This window comes from Pagrus major, chromosome 7 (genome assembly GCF_040436345.1).
Source record: "Pagrus major chromosome 7, Pma_NU_1.0".
NCBI classification, from domain to species: domain Eukaryota; kingdom Metazoa; phylum Chordata; class Actinopteri; order Spariformes; family Sparidae; genus Pagrus; species Pagrus major.
In genome coordinates, this window is record NC_133221.1 from 25,381,621 (window position 1) to 25,400,265 (window position 18,645).

Sequence of the window (18,645 nt, forward strand, 5' to 3'; positions counted from 1 at the left end):
GATAGATAGATAGATAGATAGATAGATAGACAGACAGGCAGACAGATAGACAGACAGACGGACAGACGGATAGATAGATAGATAGATAGATAGATAGATAGATAGATAGATAGCTGGATACATACGCCTTGTTTTCATTGAATAAAACTGCTGCTACCATCAGCCCAATAGAATCTCTTTTTTAATCGCCTCTGCAGTTTGACCCATCCCTCCTTCCGTACGTTTTGACGTACACGCACATACGTATGCGGAAACTCAGTTGTAAACAAAAACGGACAATCACTACTTTTCTCTTTTGAGCCAAAAAATAAAAATAAAACGAAACATAATCATATCTTCTGGAACGGAACGTGTTAAAGGTAAGAATCAATATATCATCTGCGTCAAGTTCTTTAATAGTTTATTGTGTAGTGAGTGCTACAAACGGGAAGATATGATTTGTTATGTAATGAGGGTTAATACCCAGCCGCTGGATGCTAGCTAGCTAGCTAGCTGTCGAACTTCATGTTAGCTAGCAGCTAATTGACCTGACGCCGATAATACTCCGTTTGTGTCAGCTAAATAGTAACGTTACTCAGTAATAGTACTGGTAAGTACAAAATGACTAGTTTACATCAGTACTTCCAAGTAGTTAGCTAGAATTAGCTATTTAATTAAACTTGACGAATTGCTATTTAATGCTAGCTTCAGTAAAACGTTGTGAAGAATATTAAATCAGTATAACAGTTTATCTCAACATCGGCCATGTCACATTTTATCTAACAGGGCATAATCCCAAAAATGTGAAAGAATCCGACGAAAGACTATTAATTTCATGTCATGACTGTTGGAAGCAGTCTTCAATTTGATAAACATTTGCACCAAACACCACTTCACTGAATAGGGATCAGCTAGCTGTAATATTTAACTTGGCTAACCAGTCACTCAGATAATATGCATTCATCAAAACAGAGAGTGGTAGTTAGCAATGTGAACCAAGCCTTGGGTTACACTGGAACTAATGGTTGCTTATTATGTTATTTATACTTGGAATTTGCACTAGAAAATCAGACAAAATATCTGGCTCATAGCTTACTAGCTACACTCCATATGTGTAAAATAGTCTAAGGATGTCAGCATATAAGGTGTCAAATTTCCTGATGGAGTTTGGCATAATGTCTTCTACATCAAGAACAGACTATGGTAGTATGTACAATATATCTCTTGCAAATTACTGCTTCAGAGAAGACTAACTGAATGAAATGACAACCTTTGTATGTTGTGATACTAAGAAAACAATATACCCTGTAACATATCTGATCTGAAAACTTGCCACCCCCCACCTCTGTTTCTGCGTCTTTTTCAATAGGTTCCAGATGTGTGGCAGTGGTTGATGCAAGCACCAGCTCATTACTATAAGAAGACATATTTTGGTGTTGTTGGCCCGCAGAAACGGCTGTAGCCAACATGTCAAGAAAACAGACGCCCAAACCTGTGCGGAGCAACAAAAAGAGTGAACTGGAACGCAAGAGAGATGAGCGGGCAGCACGCAGGGCCATCGTAAAGGACCGCAAGAACAGGCCTCAGGATTGCGATGAGGGAGCAGAGTTTGTCAGTTTCTCCAATCAGCTCCAGGCTCTGGGACTCAGGCTGAGAGAAGTCCCCGGAGATGGGTAAGAGCCAGAAAAATATTGTTGCGTCAAGCTTTGTCTTACTCTGTGTTGTCCTCTGCCGTCACTGATACTGCAACACATGTCTTGTAAATTTTATTATATACATAAAGCTTATTTTCAAGCTGGAGACAGCTTTCTTACCATGAGGATGCCTTCTCCCCAGCTCACAGTCAATGACAGTGTACAGTTAACTAAACTGCAAGGTATTTGTAGCTGCATGTCTGCTGCTTATTATCGGTAAATGTCACGAGAGCTATAATTTGACAGGCCTCATCTTTGTTGAAACAAAATTTGACTTTCTTCAGCTGACAACACCAGCAATACTGTGCCATTTAAGATAAGAAAACAACAAGGGAAAAGTCTTTACGACACTCAAGCTTCATGAAAAATCCAGATGGGACCTTAATTAATGGACTATACAGTCTTGCATCTATCAGTCATGGTAACTACTGTACAGAAGGTCAGGGAGTCGCTTGATTTGCAGGACTTAAGTCATTGTTATTGGCCAGCACCCAGAAAACTAATGCTAATGCTTATTCTAATTAATCTAATTTGAACATAACATAACCTTCAGTGTGGCAAGAACCTTGAAACCGAGGCGTTTAACCATAGGCAGCCATGTGTAGACATACTAGTCACTGTCTTCTCTTCTTGCAGGAACTGCCTGTTCAGAGCTCTGGGAGACCAGTTAGAGGGTCACTCCCGGGGTCACCTCCGGCTTCGGCAGGAGACGGTCCAGTATATGACGTCCCATCGACAAGACTTTGAGCCGTTTGTTGAGGACGACGTGCCTTTCACACAGCATTGTAAGAAAATGACCCAGTGTGTGACACTGAGTAAATCAACAGATGAAATTAAATACTCTGATCAGATAAGACTCATTCATGTCTCATTCACAATTGACTATTCTGTCATCTAGTGTACATAGGAAGTGCATTGATTTCAATGGGAGACAAATTTGACCAGCAACTATGCACTGACCCCTGGTGGCCATCAGCTTTGCTTGCAAAGGAGGGAAAGATGTTGTACGTTAGCTGAGCTGTCAGACTATTCAATTTGATCTAAACCAAAAATGACAGGTGTGAAACGTCCACTTGACAAAACAGCAAACCCTTGGTTTGATGAAAAGAGGTGGTCTCGGCCCATTTATATTGAAACATGATTTGGTTTGTTTTTAGTGTGAACATGTTTTGGTTCTGACTTTCGTAACAGGACTGTCACCAGAACGCTCAAAACAGAAAAACAACAAAGCTAAATGAACTGAGGTAGTATATGGGTTGAGGAGGAGGCTATATGTTTAATTGACATCTGGTCTAATGACTATAAAATTAGTCATTATAAAAATTCAAACACATTCCAATTGTTCTAAAAATGATTGTTTGAGGGCGTCAGGCGCACACCTGTGTATAAACAAATCACTTGGAAGTATAGGGAGACACCGCTCATATAGTTGCTGACAGGGTATAGTATGTATGTCATGTATACTTCTTTAGTGCGCTTGCATTGTTGCAGTGTGAAACCAAAACTAACCAGCCTAAATATAGACAGTGAAACTAAAATGTGACCCTTGGTTCAGACTGTCTGGGTGTGAAAAGGGCCAAAGTTTCCCTGTCTTGGATTGGCACCCCGTATATGCAGTTGAATGACAAAATCTGAGGGGCTGTTACTTACTTTTCTGGAAAAAAAACCCAAAACAATAAAAACAATTCTCTTGGGCGCAATAATGTGGGGATTTTTGCCAGACTTTTTGTATCTTTAATGGATAATTTGCCCTTTTCAGGCCTCTGAAAATGAAGAAGAAAAGAAAAGTCATTTATTGGTTCAACAATTATCAACAGGTAGACGTATGCAACTGTTGATGAATGGTTGTACACAGACTTTACTTTGTTTTAAGATGCCACAAGGTGACAAGATTGGAAATCACTGCTAGTTGCATCTATCTTGACTTTATTCATAACAGCTAGTTGAAATGATATATTTGTTAGAATGACATTTGTTAACAATTTATAGAATCACTTTAAAAACTTGAAAAAATGTATATACTTGTGATGACACTATAGAAAGCTCAAGGAGAAATCATGTCATCACATTATCTCGTGAGTTATTGTTTTTGCGTCTTTCCACCCAGTGTCCAACCTCTCTCAACCCGGTACGTTCGCTGGCAATGACGCTATCGTGGCTTTTGCTCGTAGCCAACAGGTGAGAGTGGTCATCCATCAGCTCAACACGCCACTGTGGGAGGTAAGGACAGAGGAAGATTTTCAAATGACATCATGTCATCTAAGATGCTATTATTATGTGGAATTTATCCCTCCTTGTGGCACACCACTCAGTTTATATGGTCTGTTCTCATTGCAGATAAATGGTGCCGAGAAGCAGGTGTGCAGAGAGCTGCACATCGCCTACCGCTACGGGGATCATTATGACAGTGTGAGGCGGACTGGAGACAACTCTGAGAGTCCTGCCCAGCTCCGCATAGAGGTACGTTGACTTTATAGTATATAATGGACCAGCATTTAGGAACAGTTATCCCTCAAATGCTTAAAGTAGCTGGGATGATTTAGTTAATTTCAGCCTACCTCTTTAAATACCAGCTTTTGTCGCCATGTTCTTATCCATGTATCTGTTCTTGTGCGATTACATTGATGACCGATTCTGATTTCAAAGTACCCTTTACTGAACACAGACACATTTTAGCAAGAGGCTGAGGTTTCACATACAAAACAAATATGGTAACCCCTTTACTGATATTTTCTCTCTATTACTGTTCCCAGAATCTACAGAACTCACGAGGCCAGCAGCGTGAGTTTGGTGACGGTCAGCGAGACAGACAGAAAAACCCTTCTCCCACAGCCTCAGAGGAGGACAACGTGATCCTGAGCTCCATCAAGAACCGAGGAATCCAGGGTCAGAAGTCACACTTGACTCATTAGCTGCTGGAAGAATTAGTCCGTCAGGGCAAAAGAGAATCAACTTTATTACAGACTTCACAACCATCAGGCATTCAAGCTTGTCTATTCAGCTAAAATTTCCAAAAATCTCATGAACACGTCAGCCTGTAATTAAGTAGACTGTTCGACATAAACAGTAATGATCACGTCACACTGACTGGTCATTTCATGTGTTTATGTGTGTGTTTACTTCCTCAGGTGATGAGGAGAACCTGCTCCAGCTGAGCGCGGCAACCATCAATGCTGAATGGCTTGTCGGCTCCATGCTGGGCCAGTCCTGCCAGGGCCAGTGTTCCTCAGGATCCTGCTCAACCTGCAGAGCTGCAGCCACTGACTGCAGTGAGCAGAAACAGCCAGTGGAGGGCAGCAATGTACAAAAACCAAAGGTAGAGTCACTTTCTACAGTCTGTTTCTTTTGAACCTTTTCCTCCCTCATAACATGGCCAGTCTTTATACTATTATTTGTAGACTGACTGCAGCATTTTTACTCTTTATGTAGGGAAAAAAATATTTGAGGTCAAAACAGACTTCAGTCAAATTGAGATTAAGGACCTTGCTTTTTGTTTCCGTTATTCCCAGGTATCTACCAAGCAGAGGAAAGAGCAGCAGCGGCAAGAGAAGAAGAAGCGTCAGGAGGAGAGGCATCGGCAGAAGTTTCTCCAGAGTAAAGGGAGTCAGGACCAGAACCAGAACCTGCCAGAGGCTGTTACTCTAGTACCAGCTCTCAACACTCTCAGTATATAGACTGGAGCATGAGCCAAAATAACCCTCTGCTTCTCTAGCTACCGGTGGCTGATGCTGTTCACAAAAGTTTTGCACATAGTCAGATTTGATTCAGTCACAGCGGATGACTTTTCCTCAAGAGAACTCTTCGAACGGTATAACGGTGCCTGCAAACTCGAGTGTGTGAGATGTGTGAAAGTTGTAAAAGATGAGAGAGTGAAAGAGCATGACTTTCAGTGTTTTAGCTGGGTTTCATTTTAGTTCAATCCCTGGTAGGTGTATATAGAAACTCCTCCAATCTGGTCTACCTACCACGCTACCTTAGCCCCTTTCTATGCTGGACATCTGGCTTTTCATGACAACCATGCAGATAATCTCATGCAGCTGGGCTTTTTAAAACGCCACAGATTGAGTTTGTATGGATTCGGCTGTTCAGAGCATTCTGTTTGTTCGATCTGACCGACGGGGGAAATGAAGAGTGGTGGATGAATGATTGTTATGCACACTGTGTAAGGAATGTGGCAATAAATAATAATAAATGATAATTTTCTGTTTTTGTGTGCATCAGATGATATATGACATATTATCCAGGGGGACATGTGTTTGTGACACATTTTCAAATTAGAGATGTGTTAGACATTTTCATCACTGATAGTGTTAAAAGATATTAAGCCATTTATTTCCTTTGGTGTAAATAAAAATGATCTAATGCCACAAATTGGACAATAAAACAGACACATTTTAGCACAAGACCATACAAAACAAATATGGTTATCCCTTTGTCAAAATTATTTCTTGGAATATTCTTCCCCTTTATGTCAAAGCCACTCAGGTGAAGCTCCAGCAGTTAACCTTTAAACATAACTAACAGGTTATTGGGATTTCAGTTAATGGCTTGTTGGTAATTTGTCAAATGGGGTTACAGCATGTCCACCTGAGAATACAGCTGTGATTTCTGACAAACTTAGTTGAATGTGCCTGCAGCAGAAAATGAGAACTAGGAAAGAGAAATGAGTCGAGCGCGTTTGACTCTGAGGCTGCCTATTCGTCATATTGGGAAGGTAGAGTATACTGAGCTCCAAATAAATATATAAAATATAAGAACTGAACAGAATAAAGCTACACAGATTTCAAATATCAAACAGAAGTCCTTATAAATATGCAACATATGCAATTCAAGAGATTTGCATAAGCAGAACTGACTAAAGTGTTTAGAATAAACATGTCTGATATGGAAAAAATCCAATTAACACAAGGTTATATCAGAAATGTTCATTTTATTCAAACAGCATAAAAAAATGACATGAACAGAAGTCAAGGCAGGACTCACAGAGATAACTTTGTCCTTGACAAACTATGTACACTTAATTATAAACACACCCTTTGTTGGTAGGCAGACTCAAAATGTGAAACCTACATGCTGGTATGAATTACATTTTAAAGCGAGATTGTGTCACTTTTGCTGGTTCTTGCAGCATTAATGGAATAATGTTAAATACTTAAAAAGGTGCCACTTGTATGAAAAGTTGAACAACTGATGCTTCGGGATTGTAGGACGGGTCTGCAACCATCCCAAAGCATCAGTTTTTGACGAGTTAGGAATGAGACTCAAAAATCAACTTTTCTTAAAAAAGCACCTTTAACAAAAGCACAAGAAGAAAATAATCTTTAAGCCAGCACACTGATTCAGTAATGTCAGGTAAACAGTACCTACCGAAATCTTAATTTGGCTAACATTAGCTAGCATTGGCTACTGGTCACACCAGACCAAGTGAGGCTGTATCAACGAAACCTATCAGTGTATTGAACTAAGCAAAGATGTCCTATCGCTTATGAATTCAACTATCCATTTGTAAGAAGATGAAACTGTTTTATTGTAAACTGTACATAATCTCGCTTTAAACATCTGTACAGTAAAAAAAACCTGCTTTATATGTTATTCCTCCAGTTTTTACAGCAGAATAAGAGGCGTGAAATCTGTAGAAATGTGTGTTCTTACTGAGGTTTCAGGGCAACTCATTCTGAATGTCAAAGTAATTTGATGATGCAGAGCATACGCAGTTGCACATTAAATCTCCTCCACACAGGCATCTTTCCTTCCTCATGTTGCTTGTTAGCTCAGTCAAACAAGATGACATCTCAGTTTGTAGATCAGTGATATGAGGGTGACAGCTGCTGCGCTCTAGAAGTCCTGCCGGATGTTCTCCTTGTTCTCGTCCCCCTGCTGTTGTCTGAGCTGAGTTATTTCATTCTCCAGCTGGACGATGGCCCGCTCGATCTCATAGTTCTTACTGACCAGAGACACCCAGCTGTTCAGAGACGGATACAGATGTTACAACACAGGAAGATCTAACCTACATATTCCCAGTGCGCAGTGATATAAACACGTAAAATCTTCAAACAACATACTTTGACTCCAGCTCTCGCAGTTTGGCTCCTCCTGCCAGCTGATCGTTCTTGCGCTGCCAGTTTAAATCTTGAATTTGCTTCCTAGGTAACAAAATAAATGAGTGGTAAACATCTGAAAACTGGTTTGACAACTCTTTCATACAGCACGAATGTACCATCGCTCACCTGAATTTCTGAAGTTCTTTTTGAGCCATCTCAATCATGAAGGCCAGGTTACTGAAGGAGGAAGACAAGACAACATTTTAGCAGTCTTTACACTTATAATGCAGTGAGCAGAAGAGAGAGGTGGCTGCTGATGGTCACATACTCGTTGTAGACTTTCCATGCGTTGGTTCCATACTGCGACATGAGCTCCAGGTTCTCAATGCGGACTGCCTGGTGCTCGAGCTGGGCCATCGAGTTGTTCACGCACTCCTGCCACGCTGTGATGTCATTCTTCTGTCCCGACGAGGGCGCTGGCAGCTCATATCTCCACAGGGAAAAAGGTTCAAGATGATATGATCAATATTTTCAACAGAATAAAAATAAAAAATAGTCAGAAATAGACCCCAGCAATCATTTTACAAGAGAAACGGGTTACAACTGCAGCTGCGACTAACTTTGTATTCATCATAAATTCTGTACAATGTCAGTGTTTCAGTTTTATGAGCACTTTCCAAAATGTGTTTGAAATATATGGTCACCATGGATATCAGCCATGTAAAATATAAAGACATAAAGAGCTAAAAATATAGAAAACCACCATGTTCATCTGCCTTTTTAAAAAATGTATTTGTTTAGGTTTTTCTCCCCATTCTGTTTGGTTTTGCCATTTTGTTGTTGATGTCTTTTTTCCCCAGGGTGTTTGGTTTGTCTTCATATATCTATAACACATGAATTTCACATGTAGTGCTATATAAAAGAATGTAGAGATGTTTAACCTCCAAACTATGGAAGGTATGAATTTTGGGGTATAAATACAAAGTAGAAAAAAAGAGGAAGGGCTGGTGTGGTTTTTGTGGTAGTGTGATTGGTAGAAAGCTTATTTTTTTAGCGGTTTAGATGCATGTTTTGTAATAAACTTTGAATTACAGAGCTAGTTAAGTGTATAGGGGTCAAATTGATGCATTAAATAGGTATCAAATAAATAGGAATATAGGAAACAGTGAAACATGTTAGTGTTGGTAATAAAATTAAATAAGACAAATGGTCAAATAAATATAGCAAAGAGCAAAATAGCATGTCAGTCATGTGAATCCTGCATAACTGGGTTTTTAGTTGGGCAAAACTTAGTTAAAAAAGGTGATTGATGGTATCGTTAGGTGAAGATGAATATTGGCAAAAAACAATTAGGTTGCTAGGAAAGGCTTTTTATAGGAATAGGAATTCTTCTTGTTTTCTTTGGTATTTTGGGAGAGGAAGTAAAGAGTTCTGAGTTATATATATGTAAGTAGTTGGGTGCATATCAGCAAAACATTTGACTGAATTTATAACACAAGAGCCCTGTTTGGGGATGGAGAGGCCAGGCTGTTGTTTCTAAGTCGAATTCCTGATTTTCCATCAGTGTATCACTGAGCTTTGTTTTGTAGTCTTGATTGTGTAGACAGGGTGTTTGTTGGAATACAGCAGAAGATTAAAGTCAGAATAAATTATAAACATGATATATGAACAATTATTGACATATGATTGAAGTTATTTGTGTTGTAATTCATGCAAATCGGTAATTGCTTTATTGTTTGAACACCAAATGCATATATTGAGTCAGTTTTATCGTACTGGTAGTTATTTAGGAAGCAAACGTCTGTTTGAAATATAAGTAAATATAAACCAAAACTGTAATTAAATTGAGTGTTTCTATATGCGTAAGGTAAATGTACTAATTTATTGTTAGATGTGTGATAAATGTTAGTCATAGTTTTAGTTTTAAATTATTATAGTAATATATTGTGTGTATTTATTGCGTTCGTGTTATGGGATCCTGGAGAAACACAATCTCATTTTTGCTGCACTACTTTTGTAGGTACAGCTGAATGACAATAAAGCTTCGATTGATTGATTGATTGATTAATTGATGGATGAGGTGGTGTCAAAAGTTAAAGTTGGAAATTCAGTCTTGTATTTTGCTGCAGTGATCCATTATTTTGAGGATGAAGTTAGAGATGCAAGTGAAGTAATGTGGTAACAGCCAGGTCACACCCTTCACCCACTGCAACTTCTCTATCATAAAAGATTCAACCTTTGCTTTTCCAACCTGCAAACTCTAATCAGTTTATTCCTCCAAGAGTCCAAGTGGACCTATGTACCAAATTTGAAGAAATTCCCACAAGGCATTCTTGAGATGTCGCGTTCACGAATCGTGAGGTTGCAGTGACCTTTGACCTCCAAAATCTAATCAGTTCATCCTTGAGTCCATGTGTGGGTTTGTGCCAAATTTGACGAAAATCCCTCTAGGCGTTCTTGAGATATCAGTTCATGAGGCAGGAGGTCGCTGTGACCTTTGACTTTTGACCTTCAAAACCTAATCAGTTCATCTCTGAGTGGACATTTGTGCAAAGTTTGAAGAAATTTCCTCAAAGCGCTCTTGAGATATTGCGTTCTTAAGAATTTCCTGGACGGACAACCCGAAAACATAATGGCACCGTGGAGGCATTAAAAAATGAAAAGCCATGGCAGGAAATCACCTGCAAACACTGAAAGTGATGAGTAACACACACACTTCCTTTTAATAGCAGGAAGCACTTTGTGAGTTGACGTTTCAACATTTCGATCACCTCTACGCACACGTAGACACTTAGCTTAGAGGTGAAATAATAAGTTGATTAATCAGGTGTGAATCAAAGTGTGTTTTTTAGGAACAATTACCAAAATTCACTGTCTCCACCTTCTGTTAATATATGAATATTTTCTGGTTTTAACTCTGCTATTAAAGTAAACTGAATACCTTTGGGTTTTGGAAAAATTGTTTGGATAACAAGACATTTGAAGACGTCCCCACGGGCACTTATATAAACCAAATGATAAATTGAGAAAGTGATCTGTAGATTATTCGATTGAGAAAATAATCATTACTGCTGTTTTAATTCAGCTTATTCATGTGACATTACAGGATTGCTGGGTGTCTCAGTCTTGACACTTGCAACACACTGCGGTTTCCTTAGCTGCAGCACAAATTTCTAGTTGGATTTCGTAACTTCCCTAATTGGGTCAATACTGTTCAGGTTTTCTTTTCAAAACAGTAATTTTGACTTACTGACTCTGAGCTATTCGCAGGTCATAACCTTGAATACCTTCAAATATATCTACACTGAAAATACTGTAGAACCTCACTGAATAATGTATTCTAAAGCAACATTATGTAACTTTTTTAAAACCTTTTAACAGTTTTCAAAATCTCTAGCCCTTTTCACACAGAGACTCCGCATTATCGGCACAGCAAAGGCTCGCCATTTCTCCGCCTTTGTTTGTTCACACTGAACCAAGCAGCGCCGGCGTAGAGCCGCACCTGTGTGTCAATTCATACAGGACGCCGGCACTGCAGATCCAAAAGAGGTGTGACGGTACACGTCATGATGTTGAGATCTGTGTGGTTTTTTCAAGGTGTTTCCCTGGTGTCCACCTGTTAATCCAAACATGTAACTGCCGACTGTTTATAATCATATGGATGCTGTTTTAATGTGTTATGATTGAGATCCTGACCCACCATACATCGTCGGAAAGTGACAAAGTTACGTTTTTCGCTCTAAATGGCATAATTACATAATCGGCATCAGTAAACGGCGGACACTGTCTGACTCTCCCTGGAGGGGAGGAATGCTTCGTCGTGGGTCTTTGCCTCTGGCTCTGACTTGGCTCTTGTGAGGCTCTTCTGATCGATTTTATTCATTTTTGACTTTGTTCCTTTTGTACCCTTTTATTTTCCTGAATTAAAGACCAAAAAAGTTTTAATAAAACTGGGTTGTATTTTGCACATTCTAACTTAAATTCCTTTCTTGGCTCCTCTCTCAAAGGCCGACTGACCAGAGCGTCTAGGTAAGAGCTCTTACTCCCTGTGAAAGGCTGACTGTAGATTACTACATTTTTTGTTAAATCAAAAGATTTGAAATTTGTTAAAGCTAAATCCTGTATGATGATTTAAAGTTGATTAAGAATTGAAGTGTCTGAAAGCTAAAACTGTGATATGAATGTCGTGATTTGGCACTGACGAAGCAATGTGATGTATTGTTGTGGTTGAGAACTTGAGTTCATGACTGACACTCATTTGGTTTTTGTAAGGGAAATTCCAAAATGTCCCTTTGTTATTTTGATGTTATTCTTGTGTTAAGAGTGAAAACATTGTGTCTATGGGCCTCCCATGGTTTATGTCATGTGACAGTTTTATGATTGCAGAGTATATGGTTTCAGAGCGTATGTGATAGAGGTTTGAAAAACCTAACATAGATAAAACAGACTCTTGTCCAAGGAGTTCATCCTGAAGAGGTTTTTTGTGACCTTTCTGTGTAACCCCTCCTGGAAATGTGTGTTCTGAGAATGGTTGATATATGAAACATAAACTATGGGATGTACGTACATATTAAATTTATGTTAACCTGTGGAGAAAGTGGAGATCATGGGAGTGTTATTCTAAGTGGTCCAGATGTAACCTTGTGATTTTTACAACTACAAACGACTGAGAGAGACTGCCTCTCTCCAGTAAACATCTATGCGCTGCTGATGTGTGAGACTCTTGCTTTCAAGCAATAAAAGGAACTTCTAGAAAAGAAAAATGCCTCAGAGTTGATCTTGCATAAGGTCACTCTGAGGTACGATAAGTCTCGCAGCACCTATTGCACACATATTTCGATATTAACCGGATAGTTTCACATAGTAACATAAATATATCATGAAATAAGTCTTACAATGACAATTTGGTGATTAGAGAGCCAGGCTGAAAGTTCCCGAATAAGCAAGTAGTGGATCAACTTGCGTGTAGATTGTTTAGGGAGGTTTTAGCTGTGGTTAAGAAACGTTTTACCGGCCATTTCATTAATCTAATCAGGGGATTATTTTAATGCGACACCATTTCAGATCACAACGTTACAAACATGTTCACTTCAACATACAACACATAACATTGTTATGACGTAATGAGTTTTGTCAAATGAGGACAAACCACAACTTTTAGCTAAACTACAATATGCATGACTCTCTGTAGCTGTGTATGTATTTAGGTGCCCACAGAGGCCTGCAGGTCAGTGAGGTGTTCTGCTGCTCTACATATAAACACAGGCTGGTGCAGTTTGTAAGTTTACCTCTTCATGCTCAGGAGGTCCATGGGCTGCCGGGCTGCCAACCGCTCAAATTCGTTCCTCATAATTTCCGTCTAAAGGGTGATAAGAAATAAGAAATGCTGTTATCTCTGTCACACTGGGTGAAACTGTGAAGAAGGTTTCAGAGGTGTGAGGGATTAAGTCACCTCAAAGGTAGCGAAGTCCGGTGTGGGCAGGTAGCTCAGGTAGTTCTTGGTGGGTCGGTATCTTCTGGTCTCCTCCTCCACCAACGCTGCAGCCTGGAGGCCAAAAGATAATTCAGTTTTTACACAAAAAACAATGCTGCAACCAAGAAATTAGCTGAGAACGGCCGTACTTGCAGTTATTTTTTTAACACAGTTATCTTGATCACAAGTAAATTATAAAAGTAAAGTATTTAGTTATCTCAAGAAAACAAGCTTTGTGATCTCTAGATCACGAGTTAATCACCCCATTCTAATGAGAAAACAGGTCAATTCCTCCCATTTGTGTTAATCAGCGATCAGTGGTGCCATGCCAGCACACATAGATGGCCTCTTGACAACTGTAGTAACTGATTTAAGTTAAAAGCTCGATCAAGGAGGATTCATTATTGATCAACACAATAATCAAGGACGCAGTAATCACAGGCAGAAATTGCCCATGCAGGACAAATCAATACAGCACATACCGTTTAATATAACCACAGCTCTCCCAAGATACTAACCCAACATGACGTTGGGTCTAGTCAGCCTATCAAGATCAATGTTTGATCACACCTTGTTTGCGCTTTTTCATTCAGCTTCCTAATATTGACACATGAAAATGCTGACTGTCACAACTCATCTCGACAAATAAGCCTTTTGTGTTCTCGGGTAGAGAAGATATATGAACCTGTTATTGTGAGAAAATGAGGTTTGTTATCTCAGGATAACTAGATCAAAAAAACAATAGCAAGCATAGCCACTCTCAGCCTCTGTAATGGTTTTAAAATCCATTGGTAGTGGTGATTTTTGGACTGGCTATTACAGCAAGTATCAAGTTGAATTCAGACCCAACATGATCAGTAGTTTCATGTCTTCTTTAAACGGAAATGAACGTTTCGTTTAGTACACAAAAATTCTTATACCTGACTAAGACAAGTAATGATATTAGTTTATATTTCCCTGAAGCAAAAATAGAGAAATGTAACAAAAGAGTATAAAAAAGAAATGTTTTCACTCTCATTGTTTTTCCAAATTGATCTACAAGGACATAAGTGGTCCAAACACATTTTTTTTTTTTGCATTTTTGTTGTACCTCAGACAAAGATTTAAGTTTTCAGGCCTACCAGCTAAGGCATAATGCTGTAATAAACAGTTAATCATGTTTCTTTTTTGTAATTCTCTTGACAACTGTAAGCTGCCTTCACTGAAGATCTTTAATGCTGCTGCTGCCTTGAGACATCTATTGGAGGAGTCAGGTGTGAGCCAAGTCATTAACCTCTAAATGAACAATTGTTCATCGGAGGCAAAGACAGTGGTGACAAGCTGAACTGCACAAAGAGGGAGCTTCATGTGCGTCACAGTGAACTTGTTTTTAATTGGTAGTCAAATAGCAGCATATTGTGGTTCATCAAATCAATGGTCAGTTCTGAAAAAATGTTTTTTGGAATGTGTGATGCAATAACATCTGACCCGTACTCTACATTTCTGTGTTCATATCAGCACTGTAGAGATAACTTTTCTTTGACTCATTCTGGTTGTGAAGTCTGTTGGAGGTATCCAGTCTGTAGGGAGCTAATGGAAGTGAATTTGAATTGTGTCAATGTGACTGAAATAATGTATACAATAGCATAACTATGTGTACCAGCACAACTGCAAATCATTCAAAGGGGTAATAGTGACATATTAATATTAACCACATTCATTTTACCCACCACATCAGCCTCACCTGCCTGCTGTTGTCAAACACAGGTGTAGCTTGAAACACTGACAAAAGGTGTCAGCCATTGAGTTTTGTAAATGCTGACAGACCAAGTGTGGCTAACATGTATCTCAATGGAACAAAGTCATTACTAGTGTTCACTAGTCACACCTGTGCCATTTCTACCATGAAATGTCAAAATATTTGCTCTAAGAAAATGTTTGTATAAAGCACACATCATTAAGAGGAGTTAAACTAGTCGACTTTAAGTGTGATGATGGACAACTGAGCACTTAGTAAAAGGTCTTGTTCTTTAACTTTAATGGATTTTCATGTGGTCTGAAGTTTCGACTAAGGTGCCACAATGGACGAGAAGACGTTTTGACATGACATAGCAGGACATTGGGTGGAATTAACAACATTAATGATGGCTGCACTTTATTTAGGTGTTCCCAAGGCTCTGGGCTGTCAAGCTGTCTGTGACACAGGTTACTAGGAACTTTTATAGACCCTTTTCCTGGCAGACATTTTGGGTTGTCAAAGCAGGAAAAGCACAAGTTTGACCAATAACGTTCACTGAGTGAGCATGCACAATACCAGGACCCTGGAACTATCTAACTTAAGCGAAATGCAGCCATCATTACAGTTATAAATTCCACTTGTGTTTTTCCTGCTTTGACAAGTCAAAATGTCTGTGAAAAGGGTCTATTGAACAAAAAGCGCATTACTTTCAATCTTGCAATGAGAGCTCCATATCTTATAATCATGAGATCCTAATTTTGTAATAATTAAATAGTTTTATCACCATGATGAAACACGGATCTCAGAATTATGAGATGTGGTAAAAATGGTTCCCATTTCAATTTCAGTCTGAACCATTGTGACACTAATAATGGTCTGTTTCACTATTAACCTGTATTTCCACCTTTATGGAGGACAGGAGTATTTATTTTATGAACAGTTCATGGTGTTTGAATGTTTCTGACAAGGGTTGGCAGCAAGTTAAAGCAACATTATGTCACTTTTTGACCTTAAAATAACAGCTGTCATTTTGACGGTACAGTGTCTTGTAATATGGTAGGATCACAGCGTTACATACATGTTTACTTCAAGATACAAGTTTTCAACACAACACTTTTAGCGTCATGAGTTTTGTTTGTAGTTTTAATTATTACAGACCTGGGATTTGTATTTATGACATTGGTGTTACACTCAGAAACTGTAGGCGGCTCCGAATTTCACAAAATGCCAATTTCTACATAATGTTGCTTTAACTTGGGCCCCAACTGTCTTATTTTGAAGACACATTACATTCATTTGGCAGCCACTTTAGTCCAAAGCAACCTGGAGTAAGTTTATTCAAGCTGCACGGGAGCAAGATGCAGAGCTCATCATACAATGCAAAAGTCACAATTAAGAGATAAGAGCTAAACTTCTTCCTCTCTTTGGTGAATGCAATGTACTTGCATTTGAATTCAACAGAGCCATCATTAATATTACTTTGTATTGTACTGTGTTGTCTCATTGTTGTACTGTGGTAATATAACGCTGGTGTACATTGAGAGAAGCACAGAGGACATTAAGACAGCATTTTCCAGTCAAAATTATCGTTTTTTGGACCACAAGCCATTCCTGCTATTAAAAGGCATTGAAAAACTTATTATATTAAATTTCCTGTGTCTGTTCGCAGGAAGTTATGAGCTGAAGTGCATTACCAAGCGTCGGCTAAATAATTCCCTGAACAAATGAGCCTGCTAAATGTTAGTATAACTAATTGTTGGCAAAATAAATGTTAAGTTCTTAATTTCCAAGCGTCTCATCACAATAACTAAATCTTCACGGTGTCTTCATCATCAAACATTAGGTAAAGCATGCTTAGCTGTTAGCTAACACGCTGCGGTTAGCATATTCTCTCATAAAGTTTACTCACCGCTTCTCTGACACCCGCTGCATCGTAACCTTGGTCAAAATATGGCAAGGCGTCGACAAACACTTCACCAGCTACTGAAGCCGTTCCAGCCATTTTTAACCAGTCTATATTGTCGAATTAGTTTGAATTATGTCTCCCTCCGATAAAAAAATCTTCCAGCTAACTAAAATCGTAGTTTCCGGTGTCGACCTTCAAAATAAAAGCCTACCACAGCCGTGAGTTTTTGTTGGCGACACCTTGTGGAGTGGAGTGCAACTGCAGCGTAATGACACCAAACAGTAGAGTAAGGATGTTAACATAAAATACCCAAATAAGAATGTTATTAGACTGGTAAAGGTTTTTGCTTTGTATTGTTTTACATTTTTCTTATAGACTTATACAAATCTAAGTTTTAAAAACAGTGTATTTTATTGTACAATAAATACAAATAATTTATTTTTTAGATCCGCACGTGCAACATGTTTTTCTCAGTTAGGTCCAGCTTTACAGGAATGGATACTGTGATCCACTAGACACATAGATATATTACATCACCTATGCTTACAACTCTCAATACTGTGACATTTAAACATGAAGAGAAGACTGATCTGCCCTACTTTGTTTGGTTAGTGGATGGATATTTTCAATATATTCAGTTGCGTTTGAGAATTTTGATTTGGGCTGCTTAGCTATGTACCAGCATCAGTTTCAATAGTAGTGGGCTTACACCTTACTTTTAGACAGTGATAATGTCCCCTTATAAATTAAAATTGTGTTCCTAGGGCAAATTTGAAAGGAAAGATAGATCTGTTACATACAAACAAGTTGTCAGTTAGTCATGCAAGAATGAGCCACATGAGTGCCATTTCCTTCTCAAGCATCCTCTTCATAATGTATTCTTGCAGAAGCACACATAACTATTGACAGTCATTCTTTTCAGGGCAACTATTGGAGATGTACTAAAAATAACAAATTAATCTGAGGAGAGGAAACAACCCCTTGACATTTTGTCAAGGACATCACAAGACTCCTTTTAAACCCATGCATCCTTGAGTACTCATGCACCTCACCACACCATTGTTGACATCACTAATAAAAGAGCAGAGTCTGCAAAGAACCACAGTGCCAGGTACCATTTAGGACAAGGCCAATATTCACTCCAGCCTGTAAGCTCCTCAACCAGTCAGCTTTCATTATGCTAATTAATGTTGCTCTGGTTGGCTGCAATGTTTTTTTTTCGCTGTCAGCAGTCTCTTTAACTGGGCTCAGCTGTACTCTTTTTCTGCCACTAATTCCATTACAACTCACACAACTGACAGAAAAGTCTGCCAAAAATTGAAACTACAAAGCTGTTTTAGCTGATGTGCAGATGTATTCATACATGCTCTAATTTTGTACTAAACTAGTTTTGATTTCCAAACTACATTTAAATGGGGTAAGTTAATAGCAGGTGATGTACTTGATGACAAAAAAATGAGCCCAGATGCAGGCCAGCTGTGCTGACTACGCACACAACCCTCCCTCCCTCTCTCTCCTTCTGTCCTTGTGATGTCGGGAAGGGACAAAGAGTCGTAGAAGCAATGTATTTTTATATTTTAACAGAATTGTGCATTTTCTTTATTGGCATGACCATGACCAAGTATAAATTTCATAAATTATAGACTATACAATATACAGTACACAGTAACACTATACAGTAAATTGCTACACTATATAGTATAATGAAAGTTTATACATTCATACCAATGTGATGAAGCATTATCAATACAGTGAAAAAATGTTTTCCAATTTTCCAAATATCTATCTATAATAAACAATTTCCCCCCGGGGATAATAAAGTATTTCTGATTCTG

General features: G+C 38.8%; 2 protein-coding genes across 2 annotated transcripts; one reads left to right on the forward strand and one right to left on the reverse strand.

Moving 5' to 3' along the window:
* The first annotated feature begins 254 nt into the window (after nucleotides 1-254).
* otud3 (OTU deubiquitinase 3) lies at nucleotides 255-5,880 on the forward strand. Its single transcript, XM_073471016.1, has 8 exons — nucleotides 255-359; nucleotides 1,349-1,652; nucleotides 2,310-2,458; nucleotides 3,781-3,893; nucleotides 4,011-4,133; nucleotides 4,427-4,559; nucleotides 4,802-4,989; nucleotides 5,183-5,880. The coding sequence occupies exons 2-8, from the start codon at nucleotides 1,447-1,449 to the stop codon at nucleotides 5,345-5,347; spliced, it is 1,077 nt and encodes a 358-aa protein (XP_073327117.1). The 5' UTR covers nucleotides 255-359; nucleotides 1,349-1,446; the 3' UTR covers nucleotides 5,348-5,880.
* Nucleotides 5,881-6,583: 703 nt separating this feature from the next.
* On the reverse strand, nucleotides 6,584-16,986 carry bcas2 (BCAS2 pre-mRNA processing factor). Its single transcript, XM_073470302.1, has 7 exons — nucleotides 16,814-16,986; nucleotides 13,167-13,259; nucleotides 13,003-13,073; nucleotides 8,043-8,204; nucleotides 7,901-7,951; nucleotides 7,736-7,816; nucleotides 6,584-7,635 (listed from the first exon to the last, which is right to left on the reverse strand). Exons 1-7 carry the CDS (start codon nucleotides 16,904-16,906, stop codon nucleotides 7,509-7,511), a joined length of 678 nt encoding a protein of 225 aa, XP_073326403.1. The 5' UTR covers nucleotides 16,907-16,986; the 3' UTR covers nucleotides 6,584-7,508.
* Nucleotides 16,987-18,645: the final 1,659 nt, after the last annotated feature.